This window comes from Nelumbo lutea, chromosome 1 (genome assembly GCF_056320005.1).
Source record: "Nelumbo lutea isolate HS-2025 chromosome 1, American lotus-T2T, whole genome shotgun sequence".
Classification (NCBI taxonomy): Eukaryota; Viridiplantae; Streptophyta; class Magnoliopsida; order Proteales; family Nelumbonaceae; genus Nelumbo; species Nelumbo lutea.
The window spans coordinates 146,468,722-146,490,595 of NC_142684.1; the positions used below are offsets into that span (position 1 = coordinate 146,468,722).

Consider the following 21,874-nt stretch of genomic DNA (forward strand, 5'->3'; position numbering starts at 1 on the left):
TCTAAGGATCTCATCTCTAGCCAGAAGGCGAGTCTCTACTTTTGCCATCTTAGCCGACCCAAATTCATAAGGTAATATGGGAGGAGGTTCTCTGCCATATAGAGCCTTGAAGGGTGTCATTCCTGCTGTTGACTGATAAGTTGTGTTGTACCAGTATTTTGCCCACGGAAGCCAGTGAGCCCACTGTTTGGGCTTCTCCCCTATGAAGCACCTCAAGTAGGCTTCTAAGCACCGATTAAGAACTTCAGTCTGTCCATCCGTCTGGGGGTGGTAACTTGTGGATGGGTGTAGTTGGGTTCCTTGCAATTGGAAGTATTCCTTCCAGAATGAACTTAGGAAGGCAGGGTCACGGTCCGATACAATGGATCTTGGTGTCCCATGCAATTTGGCAACGTCCCATATGAAGATGTCAGCCACCGTTGCTGCGGTGTAAGGGTGAGGCAGGGCAGAGAAATGGCTATACTTGGTGAGACGGTCAACTACTACCATGATAACTTCCTTCCCTAAAGAACGGGGAAGTCCGGTGATGAAGTCTATGGAGAGGTCTTCCCATACTTGCTCTGGAATCTTGAGGGGCTGTAGGAGGCCCGCGGGAGACTGTGAGGAGTATTTCTGCTGTTGACAGGTCTGGCATTCAGATACATAGTGTAACACATCCTTGCGCATACCTACCCAATGGTAGTGGTTGCTGAGCCTCTTTAGAGTCCTTAGCACTCCTGAATGTCCTCCCAAGGAGGAATCACGAAACAACTTCAATAGTTCAGTTTTGTGGCTGGAATTTGGAGCAATCACGAACCGTCCCTTGAAGAAGAGGTATGGTCCCACAATTTGGTACCCTGCAACCTGGGAAGGGTTCTGCCTTAATTTTTCCCTAATGTCTTGTAGCTGCGGATCAGTCCTTGCTTCTTGCCTTATGGTTTCAAACAAGGGAAAACTGGGCTGAGAGTAGGTTAGTTGGGCCAGCTCTTCTACCCGTGATAAGGCATCAGCTACCCTGTTAGCAGGCCCAGGTTTATACTCTATTCGGTAGTCAAAGCCCATCAGTTTACTAAGCCACTTTTGCTGCTCTGGAGTGTGCACTCTTTGTTCTGCTATATATTTCAAACTTCGTTGATCTGACCTTATGATAAATTGGCGTCCCAATAGATAGGTACACCATTTATGGACTGCCATTACCACTGCCATCATCTCCTTGACATAAGTGGATTGGTTCTGGTGGGTGGCTGATAAGGCCTTGCTGAAGTAAGCAATGGGCTGTCCCTTCTGCATCAGGACGGCCCCCATCCCTGCACCTGAGGCATCACACTCAATCTCAAAGGGCTGAGTGAAATCTGGAAGAGTAAGGACTGGAGGGCTCAAAACTGCTGTCTTCAAGTCTTCAAAGGCCCGTTGGGCTTCATCAGCCCATCTGAAAGAGTCCTTCTTCAACAAGCATGTTAGAGGGGTGGCCATGAGCCCATACCCCTTAATGAAACGCCTATAATACCCTGTAAGCCCAAGGAAACCCTTGAGAGCCTTAACAGTAGTGGGCTTGGGTCATTTTTGGATGGCCTCTATCTTTTCTGGGTCTGCCATGACCCGCCCTGCTGCAACCACATGGCCTAAGTATTGTATCTGTTTTTGTCCAAAAGAACACTTGGTCATTTTGGCATGTAATTGATGTTCCTTTAGAGTGGTGAGAGTAAGTCTCAGATGTTCCATATGGGTGCCCCAGTCCCTACTGTAAACCAGAATGTCATCGAAGAATACTAAAATAAATTGCCTTAAGAAAGGCCTGAAAATGTCATTCATAAGGGCCTGGAAGGTGGAGGGGCGTTGGTGAGCCCAAACGGCATAACCAGGAACTCATAATGGCCATCATGGGTTCGGAAAGCAGTCTTGTGGATGTCGGCCTGGTGAACCCGGATCGCAGATCCAGCTTGGAGAACACCTGTGCTTCTCCTAACTCATCCAGCAGTTCATCAATGAGGGGTATTGGGAACTTGTCCTTCACTATAATCTGATTTAGGGCCTGATAATCTACACAAAACTGCCAACTACCATCCTTCTTTTTTACTAGGAGTATAGGGGATGAAAATGGGCTGGTGCTGGTTTGTATATGCCCTTTGTTCATTAGCTCTCTTACCGCCTTCTCAATTTCTAGCTTCTGGAAATAGGGGTATCTATATGGCCTCACATTGGCCGGTTTAGAATTTGGTAAGAGGGGTATCTGATGGTCATGGGCCCGGGGTGGAGGTAATTAATTGGCTTGGTTCCTTGAACACATCAATAAACTGATCAAGTATTGATTGTAGTGCCTCATGTTGGTCTTCCGTGGGTTGGTCACAGCCTTGATTTTTTAAAGTTGGAGCTGTGGGCTGCATGCCTAAGTGCATAAATAAGGGCTGTCCAGTATCCTTGGAGGCCCGTAATATGGAAGTTACAGTATCACCTTGGGGACTCAGAGGTCGCACCCCTTGGAGATGGCAAGTTTGACCATCTTGATAAAAGTCCATTGTCATTTTGGCCCAGTCACACAGTGCCGGCCCTAGGCCACGTAACCAATGAATTCCCAGAATAATATCAGCCCCTGAGAAATCCAATGGGTGGAGATCCACCACGAAATAGTGGCCTTGTATAAGGATCCTTTCCTTCTTGCACACACCATCACATGTCAACTGACTTCCATTAGCCACATAGATTGAAAAGAGTGGAGTGGGTTGTATAGACATACCTAGTTGCCTTGCTAATCGGCAAGTGATGAAATTCAAGGTTGAGCCACTGTCAATCAAGATCATCACAGATCGGCCCACCAACCTTCCTTCTACTCGCATGGGCTGAAGAGGGTTGAGGCCCATGAGGGCGTGTAAGGAGATCTCGGCTCCCCCCGATTCTGGTTCAACTGAGCTCAGTTCACAGTCTTCTACGTTTTCTTCCGGTTCTTCCTCTGTCTGAAGGAGAAACACTCGCTGGACTCGGCACTTATGACCCGATCCAAACTTGTCATCACAATTGTAGCAGAGGCCCTTCTCGTGTCGGGCCTGCATCTCAGCCCATGAGAGGCGCTTGAAGGGCACAGTGGGCCTGGACAGAATGGGTTTCTAAGAATGCCCAATTTGTTTCATGGGTTGCTGTTCAGTCCGCTGGGGAGCCCTCACATTCGGGTAGGAAGGCTTGCTGGTTCTGCGCATGCTATCCATCTTCTCTTCTTGTAGGCGAGCCATTCCCACTACCGCCATGACTGTCGCTGATCGAAGAGTTCTCACTTCCGGGCGGATGTCTTCTCTGAGACCTCCCACGAAACACCCTACCAAAGCCTTCTCCGGCCATCCATGTACCCTGGTCGCCATTCTTTTGAACTCGAGCTGGTAGCCTGCTACTGTCCCGGTCTGTTTTAGTCGAGTGAGGAGTTCGTCGTAATCCATGAACGCTGCCGGTCCAAAATGGATGCACAGGGCTTTTGTGAACTCCGCCCAAGTTACCTGAGGATGGGTTTGTCGATACCGCTGAAGCCAGAGAATAGCATCTCCTTCTAGGTGAATGGAAGCGATGGCGATGCGCTGGTGTGCAGGGGTTTCATGATACTTGAAGAATCTCTCTGCTCTGAAAATCCAAGGAATGGGATCTCCACCGGAATAGTTGGGAAAATTGATTTTAGTAACCTTTCTGGCGGGGTAACCCCCAATTCCCTGGCTACCGGAAACAGAGGCATCGGCCCCTGTTGGATGACTGGTCTCACCGGATTGTTGTTGGGAGGCGAGGTTAGAGATGACCACCTTGAGATCCCTGAGTTCGTTCAGTACTTGATGGAACCCAATCTCAAGTTGGTCGACTCTGTCTTCCATGGTAGAGGATCTTGTCTGCGGCATAGCTGGTCTGCAACCTTGCTCTGATACCAACTTGGTGAGTTTCCGCTCACCTCGGAAACCTCTTCGAGGGAGGCTTGACCTCCTTAAACAGAAGATGGAGAGAAAAGAGAGAGGAGAGGGAAGGAAGAAACTGGAATCAGGGAGAATTATTCATTACTTTCATTATGTGATGATGGCCTTATATAGCTGGCATAGAGGTATAATATCATAGGGAATATTCTCTGATTTCTGAATAACTATGGCGGATAACATGGGTGGAAAATCTTCAGGTGGCAGAGTAACCAACTCTGAGTGTAACTAATTCCGGGGCTCTGCCGCCTGACTCCTCTGTCTTCTTGTGAATGGCTGATAGGTAGCGGCCTGCTCCACTCCCCTAGTGGGTTCTGGAGGGGTTGTTTGGGTCTCAACAAAGTCTCCTTAGGATCATCCTGTGTTGCACTAACAGGGGATAAGGGAAGGGCACCTTGACCTTGATCTGGATTCGTGGCAGGTTCTTCTCTGATTTTGGCCAAGATGTTCATCTCCCCCAAAGTACTGCCTCCCTTTCCCAAGCTCTTTGACGGTTCTAGAGAGTTCACAAGCTTAGGCAAAGTTTCTTCTCCAAAAAGGAGTGTTGTTCCAAGGTCTACATCCGCCAGAGAGGAACCTTTCGAGCATCTATTTCTCACACTTCTATGCTGGAATCCTCGAGGAGAACATCATCTTCGGTCCTGCCTTGGTCATGTGACCACTTAAGTGGTCACCTGATGTTCCTAAGTCACATGACCACTTAAAGCTTACATGGTCTCTCAACTTGCTTCAGCCCCTTACACCTAGGGGCCCCCTCTGGTACATCTTTACACTTTTTAATGGGCTTACTTGGAGGTCCATCTGCAGAGACCTTTAAAGTGGCCTCTTCTTCCACACCCACTACTCTTCTACTCGACTGAACCTCCTCCCCATGTGGTGAACCTGAATCAGCGCCCACTGTCTTCAACGGCTCGAAAACAGGCCCAGCCTGGCATACACTCTCCTTTAACACACCTGAAGATTGAGCAATTGTCTCTTTGTTAAAACCAGAAGTCAGAACCTGGGCATAGGTCCTGTGCTGCCTAAACCACTTCCTTGTCTTGTACGCATCATAGTTTCCCCTGTAGACAACTCTTATGAGTTCTTCTTTTTCAGAGTTTCCAAAAATGCGCAAGTCTCCACCAATTTCAAATCAGCCAATCTCTGATTTCCGTGTAGGTATTCTTCTTCTACCTTCTCTTCCTCCTCCCCCCAGGACTCCCTCCACAAGGTAGCTTCAATGGAGGATAGAAGCCACGCAGGGTAGAAACAGTCTTCAAAGAAAACTCCTATCTTCCTTGGAACTTCTTCTGGCTTAACTCCACTTAGTCTTATGGCTGCTAACCTGAGGTCCAGTACGAATACCTCATCGAGTTGGGCCTTACATAACGAAGCAATTGACTCAAAAACTTCTGTCTTCTACAGCTGAATAGGCAAACCAATAATCCTGATCGTGACCCTGTCTACTAGCTCCAAATCTTTTGAGTTTGAAACAGGGGACCACTTCATAACCGTGACTGTTTACCCAGCTACCTGAAAGTTCAAAGCTTTAACATCCACTTCATTCTCCAGCAGGTCAAAAAGAGCTTTGCAATCTTTGAATGGAGTGATTAAAGTAGGGCCCTTCAACTTCAGAATTTTAATTACGCCTTCTGCTATTTTCTTCCAATCTTCTGGTTTCTTTTTTGTGACAACTACCAATTTCTTTTCTACTCTTCTTTCTCACCTTTATAAGCTATTTTGCCCGTACCCATAGCATTCACCACCATATAATTGCTCAAAACCCATATGATTAATGTGTTTTGATGCAATTCACTACTCTCCAAAAAACACTGTCATATTTTTTTGACCAGCAATCAACATCAAATTTTATTACTTAGAATAAGAAGAGAGTACAGAGCAAAGGCAGCCTCGGATACCACCAATAAAATACAAAGACAATTTAATATCTAGTCTTGCAACTGAGCCCAGAAGCACACTATCCTATTTACCCCTTGTTTTGTTAGTTGGTCAGCTAGACCATTTTCCGACCTAGGAGTCCATTGAATTATCAGCTGCATATCCCTTGAGAACCTCTTGAATTGTTTGATTTTGTTTCTGAAAAACCAAGGAACCTTCTCATTCTATTTTAGTCAACTTATTACTATTTTGGAGTCACCTTCAACTATTAGCTTTTGTATCCCCATTTCCATAGATTTCTGCATCCCATAAATTACTGCATTCAGTTCTGCTGTTACAGAATCACACTCCAATGGGGCCTGAGTACATACCCATGATCACTCCGCTTTCATTTCTTAAAACCCCTCCAAATCCAGATGGCCCCGGATTCCCAAAATTACTTCCGTCAAAGTTTAATTTCAGGAATCCTAACTCTGGGGGTTCCCAGCCCTTTAGTGCCTTCCACTTAGCTAAAGTTGAGGCTGCAATTGTTCTCCAGCTCCGTAATATGTCATCAATAGAGAAAGCTGAAAACAACTCCAGTGTCTTTATCCAGAAAGCTACTTTTTTGATAATTCCTTCAATTAATGCTTCTTTGCTTATTTTCTTTTCCTCAAACATACGTTTATTTCTTTCCTCCCATATGTTCCAGATTACTGCTGCTCTTGTACACCTCCACATCAGTCTTCCCCTCCTTTTTGTCCAGCTGAAAGTAGAATTATCAAACAACCTGTCCAAGCTGTCTGGAGTATTATTCCACCTGCACCCAAAAAGAGAGAAAAACCAATCCCAAATACCACAAGCAAACGGACAAGAAATGAAAATGTGAAGAGCAGATTCACCATTAGATTCACACAAGCAGCACCAATTTGGGGAAAGGCACCATCCAGAAAACAGTCATTTCTTAGTCAGGTAAGGAGTTTTTTTATAGGAGTGTCCATTAAATATCTTAGATAGTGTCAGATCAGATGATGATATGGCATTTTATCTTGGTCGTCTTGCCTCTGTCATCTTCAGATTTGGATGGTCACCTTTTCAAGTGTTTAACTATCACATAAGATGGAGTTGGAGTTGGCTATGTTGTTTCCTAATGGAATGAGATAGATGTGCTTTCAGGCTATAGATATTTCTGCATGCAACCGTTATTTTTTGAACCAGGCAGCAGTTTTCCCTGTTTACATGTTGAGTATAAGAACAAATCTTGCCTGTAATTTTTAATGGGAGGTGGTTGAATGATGGCTAAGAATTTTTGTTTGAAGCTAGATTACACTGATACAATAATATTATTATGTCACTCTTTAATTGAAGGATTCCAATTTCAGGTGTGACATTGCTATTTAATGAGCCCCCAGATGCACGCAAACCAGACATAAGATGGAGACTATATGTTTTCAAGGCTGGTGAAGTGCTCAATGGTAACACTCTTAAAGTGCTTTTGCTTGTTTCATATATGCTTTCTCACTGTACTTGGGGTATGCAATTGATTATGCTTTTTTTTTTCCCACTTTCCTGCCACCTTATATGAATATAGACAGTTATTGTAGTCCTAAAAGTGGCAGTTACCAGAAAACATGTATGATGTTTTGCTTATCAGAATTCTTTTGATTCGATGCCTTTTTTAATCCCTGATATTTGACTATTTTCTTTTTAGCAAAATTAAAATTAAGGCAACCCCATATCAAAAGATTTAATCTCTGACGGCACATTTGAATCAACAAAAGTACAAAACTTTTGAAATAGAGTAAAACCTTTTATTTATTCTTAGTTTGTTGCTTTGAAAGTGCAGATACATCAGTTTTAAGAGTCGTTTCAACCTTTATTAATTATTTGATCAATTGAAGAGATGAAGAATTCAGTTATGGTTATAGTAAAATAAAATTTCCATTACCCAGTCCTGGTCCTGGCTATCCAGGATTTTGGGAGGGGTGGATTGGATACAGACTAACCTCTGGCATTTTAGCATCACGTGGCTGCCCTCTGACTTGAGGGTTATCCCAATCTTTGGTAGCCTAGCTATTTAACATTAGAAATTCAGAGCTCAGTTATATGGGAGTCTTGCTTTATTGATTGAACATTGCTGTGTTTTTATATATAAAAAAAGAATGTTGCTGTGTTTTTCTATCTCTTAGTTTGCTCAATTGTGTTTTTGAGATTTTCATAATTCACTGTCAATTAAATCTCATCTCTAAGGTTACTAATGCTATTTTTTCTAGTTTATTGTGTTTCTTAGCAGACTCAACTATTTCGAAATTTAGAGATGCATGTTCATTACATTTTGCAAAGTTGGAGACATCAATTTAATTTTGGTGTCTATTTTGTAGTTCATTAATGCTATTCTTATGGCTTGTCTTTAATTACTTTCCACATCTGTTATATTAAATCAATTTATGTTTCTGAGGAGAATATCTGATGAACAGAGCCCCTTTACATACATCGCCAGAGCTGTTACCTTTTTGGGAGAGAGAGAAGGGTGGCAGACATCCCTACAGATCACCCTTCCTGTAGCAAGCAACATGCTATCGTTCAGTTCCGGTAGATTTATATTTGGCAATCTTGTTTTGTGGTTGATTTTTAAGAACACTTCGTAATTATTTATCTCGTATTTTTCAGGCAAGTGGAAAAAGAGCAACCTGATGGCAGATTGTTAAAGCAAGTAAGGTAAGAACAAGATAGTTTGTAATATGTATATATATATATATTATATAAACTTTACCTAATACCTAAAAAGAGATTATTACCAATATTCTTTATTGATTAGATTTCTTAGTGCTAATTACTATTCAGTGTGCACTTTACTAGGCCTTATTTGATGGACCTTGGAAGCACAAATGGAACTTTCATTAATGTAAGCCATTTACTGCATTGCCAGTTTTCCATTCATTAGTACATTTTATTATATAAATGTACATCTATATATGTATATATAAATGTATACACATGCAGTAATTTTTATTTGACACTTGATTTTACTTGGTGCAGGATAATCGTATTGAACCTCAACGTTATTATGAACTTTTTGAAAAAGACACCATTAAGTTTGGTAATAGTAGGTAGGCAATTAAAGTTAATATCTAATCTGTATAACATTTAATCATATTGTTGTTCAGATTATGCTTCATGCCAACACAAAAATCATTAATAGCTTGCACTATAATTATGCTTCTTAATATGCTTTTTAAAATCTGAACATGCATAATTGGTTACTCTCTTATGGGGGCATATATTACTCATATAAGACTCTGTTAGCTTTGATAGTTGTTGGGTCTTGAATGGTGTAGAATAGCTAGTTAGCATTTTGGTTCTTGCAATTTTGACTGGAATGTCTAATGAAATCAATTGAATTTTATCTATCAATTTTTTTTTTGACTGGAAAGTGTACAGGGAAAAATGGTGGAGTGAATGTACAGAAATTGGGTTATTAATGTTGAACAGTTAAGATTACTCTAATTGGTAAGAATGGATAAGAACCAGCATTTCTGGGGTTGGGTTGCTAGGATAATATGAAGGGGAATATAGAAAGGATGAACTTAGATTGAATAGAACATAAGTGGTTGACTAGTAGTGGATGTGTGAGTGTAGTTGCAGGTTATAGGGCATGGAACTTCAATACATTTAAAGGGAGACAATAGGTTGAATCTCATGTTTTCGTCATTTCCTTCCTCTCCCCACTCTCCCTTTTTGAATCTTGTGGTTTTGGTGGAGGGTTTGGAAGGGTGATTGTTGGGTTGGTTTAGGGGCTGAAAATGCGGTCTTAGGCTATAAGAGTTCATGAAACAGAGTGTTAACACAGAAAGCTTCTTGTTAAATATCTTACTGGATTTTAAAAAGCGGAAACATAGACACTTGAATTGCTGTCTCAAGAACAGAATTAGGAGGAACTATGCTATGACTATGAATCCCAAATCTGTTAGATTGAAACTTAGCCACACAACACAATATGCTTTTGAAAGTGTGCATGTGGGCAAATGAATTTTCTCTGTCACTTCATGTTGCTCTTGTACACAGTATTTTAAAAGTGCAAGGCACAAGGGTCAAAGCGAGGCACGCGCCTTTTTGAAGCAAGGCGTAAGAATAAAAAAATTGCTAAAAAATAAAAAAAAGTCATAAAATTAAAAAATGCCAAAAAATAAAAAAAAGTAAAAAAAAATATTAAACATAATATTAATAAGAAATATAAATTTAGATTTTAAAATTAATTGTTTAAAAAACCTATTGTCTTCTATTGTCTAAAATTAAAATACATAAACATAACATGTAAAGCATATTCAAATGAAAATTTAAAAATAAAATCAAACATAAAAAACATTTTCAAGCATGTAAAGCCCGCAATCTCGTTTTTATCCTCAATTGCATTACTTCAAGTAGCTAATGTGATGTAAAACATATTACATTCCTGATTCTACGAGTTACCTTTGTGCCACCCCCTCGAGGCAAGCCCAAACAAGTCCATGTTATGGTCTTAAATTCTTAATTATCACACAAAAAATAATGATTTTATAATTTTAATTTCCTTTTTAAGAAGATATTTTATTAAGATGAATGAATGAACAAAGATTTATTAAAAAAATGAATGAACAATTTTAGCAAATAGGGGGTTCTACTCTGCTTTGGTTCGCTCCGAGAACCCATATTTGTTAATGTTGTTCATTCATTCATCTTAATAAAAGGCAATTAAAATTATAAAATCATTATTTTTTGTTTGAGAATTAAGAATTTAAGACCCTAACATGGACTTGTTTGGGCTTGCCTCAAGGGGCATGGTTGGGGTCCGGGGGTGGAGCTCCCAGCCCAGCCGCTAGTTTCAAAAAAATCTAAAGAGCGTACAATTTTCAAAAGGCGTACTAGGCATGCACCTTTTGAAAGTGCTTCTGCACCTTTTAAATCACTGGTTGTACATCTAGTCAATTGCATCCAATACCCTAGAAACAACTTAACTTATAAAGTTACAGTTGTAAATGGAAAGACCTCAAACACAAAGAAATTAGGAACAAGCAATGAGTTTGGTAGTTGGATGTGTTGTGGTAAAGCAACATTTACAAACTAATCAAACATCAATGACAAGGTGTTCAAATAGTGTTGGGTGCACTGAGTTGTCAAGACTGCTGGAACAAACCAACAGAAGGCAGTTAATCAGTTTTACAAGAGGAACAGAAGGCAGTTAATCCGTTTTACAAGAGGAGGCCACATCAACACAACTAACCATCTACTTGTAACAACTGCCATCCACTTGTAACAACTGTAACAATCAAGATTGTAAAACTATAAGTAGTAGAGCAGAAAAGGAATAAGGGAATGACTCTTTCAGCATTAAACTCTCTCTCTCTCTCTCTCTCTCCTTCCAAGAATTCAGGAGGTTGGCCCCTCGAATTTGGTATCAGAGCCAGCATGACCAACACAAGAAACACGTCAGTAGACACTCGAATGGATCAGATGGAGGTAGAGATCCATCTAATGTCTTCAGATCTCAAAGAAATGAAGGCAGGCTTCACTGCTCTCCTCGTTCGACTGGAGCATGGGGCAACGAACATTGATAGAGGAAGCCAAGAAGAGCGCAACAATGAAAACAACCGTAGAACAGGGGTGATGACAAGAATAGCCAAAATCGACTTCCCCATCTTCTCAGGCGGCGATCCAACTCCCTGGATTCTTAGAGCCGAAAGGTATTTCGATTACCATGAAACACCAGGGCAAGATAGGGTAGCTCTGGCTTCCGTGCATCTTGAAGGGGAAGCTATCCTCTGGTTTCAATGGTACAGAAGGGGGCACCCTCGTCAAACCTGGGTAGACTTCACGGACGCCATGACTGTCCATTTTGGATCATCTGGTTTCGAAGATCTTGATGAAAATTTGGCAAAGCTGCGGCAGGTGGGATCAGTAAAAGAATACCGGATGGAGTTCGAAAGGCTAGCCGTGAGAGTCCAAGGGTGGACGGAGAAGGCATTGGTGGGAAGCTTCGTCGGCGGCCTAAAAGAAGAACTGCGACTGGAAGTGAAAGCGATGCAACCCACTTCGGTCATTAATGCGGCAGCACTAGCAAGATTGTATGAGGACAAGTTCAGTCGAGCAAGCAAGGTGCAGCAACCATGCGGTCTAGAAGCAAGAAGGGAGCAAGAAAGGACGACAACACCAGACAAGGAGGAAGGAGTACTGGGCCCAGGCCCACGGGTTCCTTTCAAACGGCTGACCTCGGCAGAGATGCAAGCCCGCAGAGACAAAGGTCTCTGTTACAACTGCGAAGAGAAATTTGAGCTGGGCCATCGCTGCAAGAAACAACAAGCGTTTCTCCTCCAAACAGATGCCGAAGAGGAAGACGACATCACTGGTTGCGGAGAATCTAACCCAGGGTGGGAAATACAATCCAATGGCACGCCTGAAATATCCTTAAAGCCCTTACGGGACTTGCGTCCCCTCAAACAATGAGAGTTGCATGGCTGATTCTAGGACGCCAAGTGTCAATCCTCATAGATAGTGGTAACTCCCTTAACTTCATAACTCAAGTCTTGGTGGATAAAATGGGACTTACGGTTCAACCAACAACGACCTTTACGGTTCATGTGGCCAACGGTAACAACCTATCTTGCAATAGCATTTGCATGGGCCTACCACTAAAGATTCAGGGTCATCAGTTTGCGGTGGACCTATATCCTCTCCATCTCAGTGGAGCAGACATGGTGCTAGGCATTCAATGGTTAAGACAGCTAGGACCCGTGGTCTGTGACTGGGTCTGTCTCACCATGGACTTCACCTCAGGAAACTCTACAATCCATCTACAAGGGCAAACATGCAAGGGCCCAAGGCCCATCAGTCTTGCAACACTAACAAAGCAAAGAGGAGATTCAGATCAGCCCATACTCATGCACATGGACTCAAATTTTCCTACTTAGATCTGCAATCAAATTTTCCTACATTAGACCTTGAGGGCAAGGTCGCTCTAAAGGAAGGGGGGATTGTCAAGACTGCTGGAACAGACCAACAGAAGGCAGTTAATCAGTTTTACAAGAGGAACAGAAGGCAGTTAATCAGTTTTACAAGAGGAGGCCACATTAGCACAACTAACCATCCACTTGAAACAACTGCCATCCACTTGTAACAACAACTGCCATCCACTTGTAACAACTATAACAATCAAGGTTGTAAAACTATAAGTAGTGGAGCAGAAAAGGAATAAGGGAATGACTCTTTCAACATTAAACTCTCTCTCTCTCTCTCTCTCTCTCTCTCTCTCTCTCTCTCCTTCCAAGAATTCAGGACGTTGGCCCCTCGAAGAGCCCTGAGTTAGGCAGGTTCCTAACAGTTGCTTTTGTAATGTGGAAATTGCTAGCATTTACCTAGTATGATCTAGTTATCATACAACTCAACTTCTTTTTTTGATAAGTAAAAGATCATTAAATTTCATTGAAAATCGTAATGATAGGCTTCATTACAAGCATCCCACAGGGAGGTGCGAGATGCAGCCTCACTATTAGAACAAAGCTATTTCAAAAGTACAATTGCACCCAATACAATTGATCCCTTATTACCTCTTGCTTAGCTAATGAGTCAGCCAACGCATTAGCCTCTCTCCCCACCCATTGTATATTTAGATTCATCTGTTGTGTTAACCACTATAACTTCTTCATTTCATTTCTATTGAAGGAAGGTTTAGGATCCATCATATGGATGGCCGAACCATGCTAGATGGCTGGGCAAAATTTCAAAAATTTTCTAAACCTTCCCGGAATCATATTCCTTAAGTTTCGAAAAACTGCATTTTTCTAGGATCGGTCTTGCACTGAACTGGACTAGATTTGAAACCAAACAAAGAAGGAGATGTATACCTGATATGGATACCACAATTGTAGATCCCAAGGTGGAAGTTCATGCCCAAATCAGTTCCTAAAACCAATTTCCACTGAAGATGGCACAACTTGATCTTGAAGCCGGTTCAACAACGCAATTTTCAGCAAAACTGCAATCCAACTGCTTGGGTTGAATTGGGGAGGTGAGTATGAAATTTCTCTGAATTTTTCTTGCAAAAATCAGAGAGAATTGATCTTTATCAGTCCCAAAAGCTGTAGTCGAACTAGGGTATCTTGGGAGACAAAAGAAGAAGATAGAGTAGAATTGATCAGTGTTCTTGATCAATTCACCCTCTTCTTCTTTTATCTCTTTATGGAGCACTTCTCCTAATCAAATTAGGAGATTATCCAAATCTTTATTTGGATCTAGACTCTATTAAGAGATAAGACTCATCCTCTTAAGAGGATGGGTGCTCCATACCCATTTCCAAACCCAGATTCGCCCCATGTCACATGACAACTTAAGCTGTCATGTGACATCTTAATTAATCATATTAATTATGGGCCTTAGGCCCGTTAGCTACATGGCTCATGACCCAAGAGTGTTGCTTGGCCAATTTAGGTTTGATTTGTATGGCGTGGAACCCCACAATGACCTCAAATAAGCCCACATGGGTTTGGCCCAGCCTCTGTGAAAAGGTCTGGCCGAATTCACTACTAAATGCAGTGAACCCCTGAGCTCATCACTATGGGCTCAAAATGGGCCCAAGAATCCAGCTATCCTATGAAGTCCCAAGGATAATGGACTTAAGTAAGATGAAGCCCATCAGGTAATCAACCCTTAATGGTCTCTTAGACTTAACCTCTCAGCCCATAATGATTGAACACTGCTCCACAGGGAAGGACCTCTCCCCTGGCTGCAAGGTGTAGTGTCACACTCTTTGCTCAGATGGATCATGGGAATTCAAACCTTTTGCAAACACTTTTCATAAAACTTAATATATATATATATATATATATATATCCACAGGGAAGGACCTCTCCCCTGGCTGCAAGGTGTAGTGTCACACTCTTTGCTCAGATGGATCATGGGAATTAAAACCTTTTGCAAACACTTTTCATAAAACTTAATATATATGTATATTTATATATATATATTGCAAAACCAAATCTCAGACACAGTTGAAATCCATTGCCGATAGTTTAGGTTTCCATCAGAGATGGTGTAAATCTGATCATTCACTTTATCTGACAAAGGGGCCAATCCTATCACTATGATCACTCACTTAAGTGAATTCTCAGACTATCTCAACATACCCGAGTTTTGACCCACAAAGGATCTCACTAATTGGCATATCAAAGAGAGTCCCATCCAATACCTAGTGCAGTACCATAATCAAGTCTAGGGGTTATGTGTAACTTTTCAGTTTTGCCCATCAATCTCCAAGGTTTAGGGCATAAATGGAAAATGGTCCGGGTTCAATGTTTCAACCAAACACACACTACATGTGCTTCGGGTCTAACCCTAGCAGCTGAGACAAGCTGCCCCAACTTCTTTGGCAGCACATCAGTGTCAGTCTTGGCAAGATAAACTCTCCAAGCCTATCCAATGGCTGATAACATTCTAAACTAACACGAGTTTCATAAGTGTCCAGTTTAAGGGGTAATTTCACAAAAACATACCAATATCAACATAAAATAATAATGTACTTTTATTCATTTACAATAAATGTATCTGTACATCAATCTGATTGGAGCTAAGGGCATACATTGTCTAACATCTATAACACCAAATCATTGAGTCTGGATCTCTTAACCAACCTACTATCACCTTGGAGTCCCCTTCAATTACTAGGTTCTCCAAGTTTGTCTTTTGCAATCTGACCACCTTGTAATACTACAAATAGTTCACCCTTTAAAGAGTCTCCAATCCCCACCGGTCCTGAATAAAGTGCTAGTATGATCCCTTCTGTGTTCCTTATGAGTCCTCCAATTCCCAAAGGACCTGGATTGCCTTGACTGCTCCCATTAAAGTTTAATTTTCTGAAGGAGGTGTCCATATTGGTCTTGGCTTGATCTTCTGCACTAAACTAGATGCCACTAGAAACCAATTCATCCAAATATCATCAAAAGAGAATTGTCTAAATGAACCCAGAGTTAGCCAATGTAAAACCTTGGACATTACACAGTCCAAAATCTATTGTTTGCTTCTCTCCTTCTCTTGAAAGATTCTTATGTTTCATTTTTCCCCCTTCTTTTTGGCCAAGCATAAGTAGTAGAGTCAAACAGTAACTTACTCTCCCTTGGCATGTTCCACCTGCACACAAATAGAGAGAAAAACAAATCCAAATGTCTGCAGCAAAGGAACAGGAAATGAGTAAATGATAACAGCATTCACCATTGGGTTTGCAAAGAGTGCACCAGTTTGGGGAAATACACAAGAAAGGCCTTTTCTTTTGCAGGTAGTCCAGAGTGTTAATCATAATTTATTACACTTGCACCTGGAAAATTAGTTAGTGAACAGATATCTTGAGGTTCTAGTAAGGCAAATGCTTTTGGTCCATTTGATTCCTTTCTTACTTGTCTTAAAAGTTCTGGAGTAATGTTTTGAAAATCGTAATTGTATTGTAAATCGTAAAGAAGGTTGAATCGAATCGAATCATGAATCATAAGATTATTTCTATTTTCTATAAACTTGTGAAAAAATTAAATATAGATATATTAAAAGGCTAAATATATATAGGAAAGTGACTTTACCCTATTTTTAATTTATATCTACCAAATATGTACCTAAAACAATAGAATTTACTACTTATACAATAGAATCCACATATAATGGCTCTTTAACCTACATATTATGGAAAACAAACTCAACTTTTAGTCTTAAGTAATGTAAATAAATCATTTTCTAGTAAGGGTTTTAAGAAAAGTCTCCCTTGGCAAAACCAAATATTAACAAAAACATAACAAAGTAGAGAACTAATTCTTAATTGAATTTATTTGAATCATAATGAATCGCATAAATCATAAAATTTATGAATCAAATTGTAGGATTCAAACAAAAATAGTAAGATTTTTGCAGAAAAGGATTTGGACATAAGATTCGAATGGAAACCGTTGGGATTCATGATTCAAATCGTAAATTGTATTGTAAATCATAAAATTTTGACAGCGTTGCCTTGGAGGATCTCCCTTTTGTTTGAGAAATTATATGTATCTCTCTTGTGCATGGATTTAAGAGGTGCTCCTCAGGCATGAAGCAATCATATGTCTCTCTCTTGTGCATGGAGAAATTTATATGCATCTCTCTTGTTGGGTGCACCTCACCTGGCTTCTTGCTATGGTTGATGAATTAACCCTGAATTTGATATTGAATACTATGACTAGTTGCCTTGCTTAGACACCTTGCTTATAGCAACAAAGCGCCTGTCTAGGTGACTAGTCATCTGCCTAGGTGACAAAAATGATATTGCAGGCACCTTATTAATTATTATAATATTATTCATGTTGCTAGTCATCCGCATATGTGTTTATGCATTCTATTCTATACTATATACATCATTTTTACTTTGTATTAAAGTTTTACTATTGAAATTTAAAAATCCAAGGGTTTTAAGATGAGACAGAAATAAAAACCTCTTTTTGCCCTTTGCCCCCTTTCTGTTTCTCTCTCTCTCTCTCTGACACACATTAAATAAAACAGCATCTCCTCCCTTCTTCTTCTTCTTCTTCTTCTTCTCTTTTGTAGAGATGTAGACAGGGATACTTAGTTGTTTCTTATATGCAGAAATATGCTCCCCATTTTTATTTGTAATTGTTTCAGGCTGCTGTTTTTGTTTTTCTCTCTGTCACAGTTGATAGGGGTATTTTTATCATTGCATCATCTTTTTATTAAGTAATATAAAAGCCAATGAGGGGGGCTGCCAAACCTATTCATTCTGCTCTCTCTTTCTCTCATTCCTTCTCCTCTCCCTCTCTTCTTCTTCTTTGTTTTTTTTTTTTTTTTCTTCCTTTCTTTTCTTGAACAGATTTTGATCTAAACCTAGGACTGTTACAGCTATATTTCAAGTTGGTATCAGAGCAGGTTTAAGTTTAGTTTTTGGTCTCATTTATGCTTTTAACCTAGCCAGCTGCATGAGACTCTATTAGGTCTGGAGTTTCAGGCCTTTTTTGCCTGATTCTTGGAGGTCAGTGGAGTTCGGTCCACTATTATAGCACTTCTCTGATTTCTGTTTTTGCCTAGTGACCAGGAAGAATCAGAGATACTTATTCAATTGAAGTTTAGGGGTTAAACCTCAGGCTGAAGGTGGTGCTCAGTGTTTTCTGGGTAGATTTTGGCTTATTTAGAGATCAATTGCAAGTGGAGAACATTCAGAGGTCTCTGGAAGTTGTGACTGGAACTTCTCGTGTTCTCTTCTGTTTTCTAGGGTTTTTCCTTGTCAGTCTTGTGCTGCAGCCGATTGGTTACAACTTGATTGCTGATTTTTTTTTTTAAAGAAATCAATTCTTTTATCAGAAAAGAGCTGGGAAGTGTGATATCTTGTTTAGTCCAGCATGGAGAATATTGGAAATGTGTTTAAATTAATTGGGGAAGGACTTGTAAGGGCTGGTAGTGTGACAGACAACAACTCCTTCTAGATTATGATCATTAGGTTTGATGGAGCAAACTATCTTGAGTGGGCTCAAGCTGGAATGATGGCCATTGGAGGAAGGGGTAAGTTAGGGTATGTGAATGGTGACACTAAGATGCTAGCCAAGGAAGACCCTTTCTATGCAAAGTGGGTTCAAAAAAATTACCTAGTGACTTGGCTTTGCAATTCAATGAAACATCATATCAGTAGAAACTATCTTTGGGCAAAGACTGCCAAAGACATCTAGGATAATATGAAGGAAACTTACTCTCAGCCCCTTGATGTAGCAAGGGCCTATGAGCTGAAAATTGAAGTGGCAAATCTGAAACAAGGAGAGAAACCTGTGTTGATTTACTTCTCAACTTTGAAGTCTTTATGGCATGAAATTGATCATTTGGAGACAATTGAATGGGAAAGCCAAAAGGATGCAGCAACATATAACAAATTAGTGGAAAGAAATAGGGTTTTTGAATTCCTTGCAGGGCTGAATTCTGAATATGGTATAGTGAGACAACTTCTTACTTGGGAAGGTGTTTCCTTGTCTCAAGCATATTTTTTAGTGCATAGTGAGGAGAGCAGAAGGAAAGTTATGCTACAAAATTCCCAAATTAAATTAGCCTTAGCAGCTATGAGGTAGAAGCATTATGGTGATAAGGAGAGAGAGATAAGGAAAGAAGAAAAAAAGGGAGATCATTTGTGACTATTGCAAGAAACCTAGACACATTAAAGAGACTTGTTGGAAGCTTCATCCTCGGTTGGAGCCTTTAAGAATTAAGAATAAGAAGGGAAATGCAAATGTTGCCACCGCTACAAATGTTTCACCTTCTACTGGAGCTAGATCTACTTCTTTGGATGCCTTGGTTGTTGTTAGGGCAATCTTGACATAGTTGGAGAATGAAACTGGCATTATTGGACCATCTCAGTCTACCTCGGGTCCTTCTATCTCCACTTCAAACTTTTACTGACTCAAGTACAAGAGCTATTGCCTATCATGCCTCGGTTCTAAGTAATATTGATTTTGTTTGGATAGTAGATTTGGGTGCCTTTGACCATATGGTTAGTTTAGCCTCACTGTTTTCTTCTTATCATTTGTCCTCTAGTAGAGACAAGGTCTCTATTGCTGATGACTGTCTTGTTCCCATTTTTGGCAAGGGAGACATTAGAGTGTCTGGTGCACTTTCTTGAGCATCCACCTGGAAGAAATAAAGGAGTTGGAAAGTCTTTTGTCTCTTAGTTTGTGAGTTAGATTATGCTCTAGCATAATCAGTTAGGTCATTTGACTTTTGGGTCTTTAAGGAGTCGTTATCCTACTTTGTTTGAATCAGTCCAAGTGTTCAGTCTAAAGTGTGAAAGTTGTGAGTTGGCAAAACATTGTAGATCAATCTATATTTTGAGTAATAAAAGTAGTATTGTTCCTTTTGAAATTGTGCATACTGATATTTGGAGACCATACCATATCACTGCTATTGTTATTTGTTGATTATTATTCTCGTTTCTCTTGGGTTTATCTTATGTGTTCATGTGATGAGGTCCTTATTTCGACCTATGTTTTCCACCAAATGGTACTCAATTTGGGGTTAGAATCAAAGCTTTCAGATTTGATAATGCCAAGGAGTATCACACTAAATCATTTAACTCGTACTTCCTTGAATATGAGGTTATTCACCAGAGCTCCTGTCCTCATACCCCTCGGCAAAATGGGGTAGCTGAGAGAAAGAATAAGCACATCATTGAGGTTGCAAGAAGCATTATGTTAAATTCAGATGTCCCTATACGTTTTTGGGGGATGCAATTCATACGGCTGTGTATCTCATTAACTGAGTTCCTTCTCGTGTCTTGGGTATGAAAGCTCCCTTTACTTTATTATATCCTAAAGAAAGACTTATTTACCATCCCTCTTAAAGCCTTTGGGTGAACATGTTTTGTTCAAATTTTGGGGCCTAATCATTTTAAATTTGATCCTAAAGCTTCCAAATGCAATTTTCTCGATTATGCACAAAATCAAAAGGGATATTTCTATTATGACCCAATTTCTGGCTCTTGGTTTGTGTCTATGGATGTTACTTTTTTGAGGATGTTCCTTATTATCCAGGAGTTTCATCTTAGGGGGAGAGAGATAAGGGAGGTGTTTTTGTTAATGAAGTTCCTCTTCCTATCCTCGTTCTTGAAAAGGATTTGTGTTAGGAGGATCGTTGTCAGAAATGTAAGGAGTTGAGGGTTTTCCATAGGAGGTGGAGGCAAGTTGATTTTGGTGCTCTTGATCAGCCTAGGCTAGTTCTAGTTTCCTTTGCAGCACCTGATCCAGATACTATAGCTTCACCTTACACTCCTGAGACCACCATCATGGAGCCATTGCCTTTTACTGATGATCTTGACCTTCCCATTGCAATTTGTAAAGGCAAACGGAGATGTACCACATCCACTGTGCATTGCATATCTTAGTTTCTCTCATATGACCACCTTTCACCATCCTATAAATCCTATATGGCACCCATTTTTGCTATATCCATTCCTAAAACTGTGTAGGAAGCTCTCTCTATGCTTGAGTGGAAGGATGCAATGGAGGAAATGAATGCACTCATTAAGAACGAGACATGGGAGTTGGTGGATCAACCTGAAGGAAAGAAACCAGTTGGGTGTTCACTGTAAAGCATAATGCGGATGGATTAGTTGAAAGATATAAGGTCCGTCTTGTTGCAAAGTGTTATAAACAAACCTATGGCATTGATTACTTTGAGACTTTTGAATCCGTTGCTAAGATGAACATTATCCATGTTTTGTTTTCTTTGGTTGCAAACTTTTCATGGCCCATGTTCCAAATGGATGTCAAGAATGCTTTCCTCAACGGTGATTTGCAGGAAGAAGTGTATATAGAGTTACCTTCTGGTTTTTATGATATAGATGCATACAAGAAAGTTTGTAGACTCAAGAAGGCATTATATGGTTTAAAGCAATCTCTAAGGGCTTGGTTTGACAGGTTTCGACTTGCTTTGGAGAAATTTGGGTATATGTAGACTCACTCAAACCACATACTTTTCATCAAGAGGGGTGGTTCCTCCTTAACACTCCTTGTTGTATATGTGGATAATATTGTGGTAACAGGCAATGATGTTGATGAGATTAATTCCCTTAAACAATTACTTCACAAAGAGTTTGAAGTGAAAGATTTGGGCCTTCTTTAATATTTTCTGGGAATTGAGGTGGCTAGATCCAAGCATGGTATTTTCATTTCTTAGAGGAAATATGTCCTTGACCTTTTGGAGGAAACAGGAAAATTGGGGGTTAAACTTGCAGATACTCCCTTTGAATTGAATCATAAGATAAGTGTAGAAGAAGGTGAACCTCTTGATGACAAGACCATGTATCAACGACTGGTCGGGAAACTCTTTTATCTTTGTCTGACTTGGCCTGACATTACTTATGCTGTTAGTGTTGTTAGTCAGTATATGCATTTTCCAAGAACCACTCATTTGTTGGTTGTTGATAGGATCCTAGCATATCTTAAGAGGTGTCTAGGTCGTGGAACACTCTTCAAGAATAATGGTCATATGAAGATTGAGGTGTACACTGATGCGGATTGGGCTGGATGTGTAGATGATAGGAGGTCTACCTCTAGGTATTGTGCCTTTGT

General features: G+C 40.4%; 1 protein-coding gene across 12 annotated transcripts in view; it reads left to right on the top strand.

Annotated features, from left to right (window-relative positions):
• Window positions 1–21,874, top strand: part of LOC148878190 (FHA domain-containing protein DDL-like) — a 41,087-nt gene that overhangs the window by 13,586 nt on the left and 5,627 nt on the right. For 4 of the 12 annotated variants that reach the window (XM_088950653.1, XM_088950592.1, XM_088950602.1 and 1 more), the window contains exons 5-7: window positions 7,157–7,249; window positions 8,252–8,366; window positions 8,445–8,487. In XM_088950653.1, the coding sequence (XP_088806779.1) occupies window positions 7,157–7,249; window positions 8,252–8,366; window positions 8,445–8,487 (251 nt within the window). Of the gene's footprint in view, window positions 1–7,156; window positions 7,250–8,251; window positions 8,367–8,444; window positions 8,493–8,618; window positions 8,680–8,813; window positions 8,885–21,874 lie in introns of all 12 variants that reach the window. The other 8 variants (XM_088950629.1, XM_088950620.1, XM_088950679.1 and 5 more) reach the window with 3 other exon arrangements.